The sequence below is a fragment of the Pangasianodon hypophthalmus genome, chromosome 3, assembly GCF_027358585.1.
Source record: "Pangasianodon hypophthalmus isolate fPanHyp1 chromosome 3, fPanHyp1.pri, whole genome shotgun sequence".
NCBI lineage: Eukaryota > Metazoa > Chordata > Actinopteri > Siluriformes > Pangasiidae > Pangasianodon > Pangasianodon hypophthalmus.
Genome location: NC_069712.1, coordinates 1,460,001 through 1,465,000, shown reverse-complemented (window position 1 = coordinate 1,465,000; position 5,000 = coordinate 1,460,001). Strand labels below are relative to the sequence as shown.

The 5,000-nt window shown below is 51.1% G+C and overlaps 2 protein-coding genes across 2 annotated transcripts in view; both read right to left on the bottom strand.

Annotated features, from left to right (window-relative positions):
- spag5 (sperm associated antigen 5) overlaps window positions 1-3,501 on the bottom strand; it is a 14,222-nt gene extending 10,721 nt beyond the window's left edge. Inside the window, exons 1-4 of the mRNA XM_053232705.1 lie at window positions 3,289-3,501; window positions 2,934-3,123; window positions 2,658-2,774; window positions 1,658-1,750 (exon numbers count right to left, since the gene is read on the bottom strand). Of these exons, the coding sequence (XP_053088680.1) occupies window positions 1,658-1,750; window positions 2,658-2,774; window positions 2,934-3,123; window positions 3,289-3,488 (600 nt within the window). The 5' untranslated portion in view covers window positions 3,489-3,501. The remainder of the gene's footprint in view (window positions 1-1,657; window positions 1,751-2,657; window positions 2,775-2,933; window positions 3,124-3,288) is intronic.
- A 73-nt stretch (window positions 3,502-3,574) lies between these two features.
- LOC113524617 (uncharacterized) overlaps window positions 3,575-5,000 on the bottom strand; it is a 5,836-nt gene continuing 4,410 nt past the window's right edge. The window contains exon 4 of the mRNA XM_034301658.2: window positions 3,575-5,000. This exon is cut by the window's right edge and continues 881 nt beyond it. Within this exon, the coding sequence (XP_034157549.2) occupies window positions 3,575-5,000 (1,426 nt within the window).

Below are 5,000 nucleotides of genomic sequence, written 5' to 3'. Positions count from 1 at the left end.
TGAGGGAAGCCAGAGTGAGGACAACCATCACTCTGAAGGAGCTACAGAGCTCAGCGGCTGAGACTGGAGTGAAGTGCTCAAGAAAAAATACATCAAAATCATGTCTGGAGTGACCCAGATAAAATGTTGGATAAGATTTTGTGGCGAGATGAGACAAAAATTGAGCTTTTTTACCAAATTTCAAGATGCTATGTGCAGCACAAACCGAACACAACATTCAACAAACACCATCCGAACAGTGAAGCATGGTGGTGGCAGCATCGTGTTGCAGGGACTGGGCATCTTGTTAAAACTGAAAGACGGCTGGATGGTGAAAAATACAGAGGGATATTACCAGAGAACTGGCTTCAGTCTGCTAAAACACTAAAGCTCGGGAGAAGCTTCAACTGCAGTTTAAAAAAAAAAAAAAATACACAACCAACCAACCTGAAGAACCTGCAGCAAATCTGGCAGAGCTTTTAGGAACAACAGCGAGTAGGGAGTAGGGAGCAGAGTGCAGGGAGTAGAGAGTAGGGAGTAGGGAGCAGGGAATAGGGAGCAGGGAGCAGGATGTAGGGAGCAGCGAGTAGAGAGCAGGGAGAAGGGAATAAGGAGCAGGGAGTAGGGAGTAGGGAGCAGGGAGTAGGGAGCAGGGAGCAGGGTGTAGCCAGTAGGGAGCAGGGAGCAGGGAGTAGCAAGTAGGGAGCAGGGAGCAGGGAGTAGCTAGTAGGGAGCAGGGAGTAGTGAGTAGGGTGCAGGGAGTAGGGAGCAGGGAGTACCGAGTAGGGAGTAGGGAGCAGGGAGCAGGGAGCACAGAGTAGCTAGTAGGGAGCAGGGAGCAGGGAGTAGCTAGTAGGGAGCAGGGAGCAGGGAGTAGCGAGTAGGGAGCAGCAAGTAGGGAGCAGGGAGCAGGGTGCAGGGAGTAGGGAGCAGGGAGCAGCAAGTAGGGAGTAGGGAGCAGGGAGCAGGGTGCAGCGTGCAGGGAGTAGGGAGCAGCGAGTAGGGAGCAGGGAGTAGGGAGCAGGGAGCAGGGTGCAGCGAGTAGGGAGTAGAGAGCAGGGAGCAGGGTGCAGGGTGCAGGGAGCAGGGAGCAGGGTGCAGGGAGTAGGGAGCAGGGTGCAGGGAGCAGGGTGCAGGGAGCAGGGTGCAGGGTGCAGGGTGCAGGGTGCAGGGAGCAGGGTGCAGGGAGCAGGGTGCAGGGAGCAGGGAGCAGGGAGCAGGGAGTAGGGAGTAGGGAGCAGGGAGCAGGGAGCAGGGAGCAGGGAGTAGGGTGCAGGGTGCAGGGTGCAGGGAGCAGGGAGCAGGGAGCAGGTTGCAGGGAGTAGGGAGCAGGGAGCAGGGAGTAGGGAGCAGGGTGCAGGGTGCAGGGAGTAGGGAGTAGGGAACAGGGAGTAGGGAGTAGGGTGCAGGGAGCAGGGAGCAGGGAGTAGGGAGCAGGGTGCAGGGAGCAGGGTGCAGGGAGCAGGGTGCAGGGAGCAGGGTGCAGGGAGTAGGGAGCAGGGAGCAGGGTGCAGGGAGTAGGGTGTAGGGAGCAGGGTGCAGGGAGCAGGGTGCAGGGAGTAGGGAGCAGGGTGCAGGGAGTAGGGAGTAGGGAGTAGGGAGTAGGGAGTAGGGAGCAGGGTGCAGGGAGTAGGGTGCAGGGAGTAGGGAGCAGGGTGCAGGGAGTAGGGTGCGTCACCTGCTGGGACTGGATTTCCTGATCCTCAGTAACGATGCCTTCGAGCTCCTTCATGCTGCTGAGAGCCTCCTGTGTTTCTGATTTAACACTCATCTGCACATAAACACAGCTCAGTCACACTCCACAGGTGTACACAGGTGTGTATGAGTATTTCTGCAGCTTTACTTGTGTGTACTGTGTGCTGGTGTGTGTATAGGTGTATGTAGTGTGTAGTTGTGAGTGTTGGTGTGTGTATAGGTGTATGTAGTCTGTGTAGTTGTGTGTAGTTATGTGTGTGTAGTTGTGTGCGTTTATTTGTGTGTTGGTATGTATAGGTGTGTATAAGTGTGTAGTAGTTATGTGTGTGTGTGTATAGGTGCCTGTACTGTGTGTGTATGTAGTGTGTAGCATGTTGATGTGAGTAGTGTGTAGTTGTGTGTGTAGTGTGTGTATAGGTGTTTGTAGTGTGTAGTTGTGTGTGTAGTGTGTGTATGTAGTCTGTAGTTGTGTGTGTAGTGTGTGTATATGTGCGTGTACAGTGTGTGTATGTAGTGTGTAGCATGTAGATGTGTGTAGTGTGTGTATAGGTGTATGTAGTGTGTAGTTGTGTGTGTAGTGTGTGTATGTGTATGTAGTCTGTAGTTGTGTGTGTAGTGTGTGTATACTGTATGTGCGTGTACTGTGTGTGTATGTAGTGTGTAGCATGTAGATGGGTGTAGTGTGTGTATAGGTGTATGTAGTGTGTAGTTGTGTGTATAGTGTGTGTATATGTGTGTGTACTGTGTGTGTATACTGTATGTGCGTGTACTGTGTGGGTATGTAGTGTGTAGCATGTGTTGGTGTGTGTGTATAGGTGTATGTAGTGTGTAGGTTGTGTGTAGTTATGTGTGTAGTTGTGTGCGTATATTTGTGTGTTGATGTGTATAGGTGTGTATAAATGTGTAGTAGTTATGTGTGTGTAGTTATGTGTGTGTGTTAAAGTGTGTGTAGATGTGTGTAGTTGTGTATATAGTTGTGTTACCAAGCTGTTGCTCATGAGCTGCATGGCTTGGTGTAAGCTGTGAAGAGTTTCCTGATCGATCTCCAGAGCTTGGATTCTGTCCAGTGCGCTCACATACAGCTCTCTGTACGGCCCCGTCTGATCTCACACACACACACACACACACACACACACAGACACACACACACACACACACACACTTCAGATCTCATTTACAGGTGAAAATGACCATCAGGGCGTAATGAAGAGCCTGTAGGCTGAACGTTATGATGTGTGAGTATAAACGTCTCGTGCCACCTGGCTGAGCTCGGTGCGCTCCGTCTGGACCAGCCGGTCTCTCAGGCTGGACGGGCTCGGCTCGGTTCTGCCTCTGAGGTTCTGGGCCGACGTGAGCTGCTGAGACAGAACCTCCACCATGATGAGGGTGGAGATCATCTTCTGCTCCAGCTCAGAGCGGGACAAACACTCCAGATTACTGCGATTCATGCTGAACACACACACACACACACACACACACAGGAAATAGAAACAACACACACACTGAGGATTGAAGATGATCGAGTAGATGATCAAGTAGATCAATGGGTTAGTTATATTCGTGTGTGTGTGTGAGTGTGTGTGTGTGTGTGTGTGTGTGTGTGGTCTCACTTACCTCCAGAGCAGAGAGTCTGTTGAAGTGCAGGCGTCTGAGACGTCGATCTCCTTCCTCTCCTCCATGACGGCGGACGTGTTGGTGCTGCGCTCCTGCTGCACGGTGGGCGTGGTCCACACGCAGGCGCTGCGCCGCTGCACCGGCGTCACGGCTGCCGGGGCGGAGATTTTCCCCGAGGCTGCGATCAGGAGTTCGCCCATTTTCCTGAGCTGCTCTTGGAGAGGTCCTTTTCCCACAGCGGAGAACTCCTTCGTGACCTTCTCTCTCGGCAGCTGGGGATTCGGGGTTAGCGGCGCGGCGAGTACGGTGGAGTGCAGCTGCGGGAGGAGGAATGGGACTTTCTGGAAGCCAGAGATGTCCGACGTGCTGAATGTTTAGGAGTGGAAGGCTCGGAAAGAATGATGTGGCTCCACATTTTCACCTGAGCTTCCAAATCCACGCTTTCAGAACGCAGGATTTCGGGCTCGGCGTGGGTCGACACGTCAGCGTCGTCAGCGTTCGGCACTTTCTGGGTTTCTGCAGTACCAAAATTCTCAGGAATTCTATCAGCACCAGGTTGGGAATGAGATATTTTGTCATTTTCATCTGAAAACATTTCCTCGAAGTTACATCTGAGTCGTGGGTTTTCATCCTTGAGCACATTTTCTTCGAGATTAGCGGACGTTTGCTGGTCGAGATCTCGCTGCTGGACAGATTTTACATTTTGTTCCTCTGTGGTGTCTGAAGAACTTTCAGGAACTATAATTTCAGACTTCATATTTTCTGATCCCTCGCTCCTTACTGCGCTTTCTGAGCTTTGCGAAACCCCAGAATTGGAAATCTGTACACTGAGGTGAGTTTCGTTCTCAGAAACTGTCAGCTGTAGATCATTTTTCACACCGTGACAGTAAACCTGGTCGTCTTGCTCTCTAACGATGAAGCTTTCTCCACCATGTTCGCTTGCCTCAGTGTTAGACGAGGACTGGGTCTGATCAGAGATGTTTAATCCCTTCATGAGCGTGGACACGTCAAACTTTCTGTACGTGTTCTCGATCTCCACTTCAGCTCCTGAGAAGCGAAATGTGACGTCATCTCGTCTCTCCGCGGCAGCGGAGCCATTCAGAGCACGGGAAGAGTCGTTTGTGGTAATGACTCCTTCCGGATCGTTAGAGTCGAACATGGAGGCGCGAGTGACAGAATCGTTTACTTGTACAGGAAAAGATTCTGTTTCGTCGTTACAGTACAGATGATCAAAATGGCGGCTGGGAAGCTCGGTGTGCTCCTCACAGGTCTCACTTTGGAGATTCTGCACTTCTGAATCTTTAGCGCTGAGTGATTCATTCTTCATGAGTGATTCATCCAGCACAAATGACTCAAATGACTCATTCTTCATGAGTGATTCTTCTGCAATTTCAACTTCTCCTCCAGGACAGGTGAAGGATTTAAAGGTGACATCTGTGGCGTTTTTGGAGATGGATGGAGGAATTACAGAACCACCATCACCATCATCATCGCCTTCACCATCATGCTCCTCCTCCTCCTCCATTTTCCCAGATCCAAGTTCAGATGTTTGAGTATTACAGTAGAGATGATCAAAATGGCGGCTGGGAAGCTCATCACAGATCTCACTTTCGAGATTCTGCAGTTCTGAATCATTAGCAATGAGTGAGTCGCTCTTCATGAGTGATTCATTCTTCACAAGTGATTCTTCTGCAAGTTCAACTTCTCCTCCA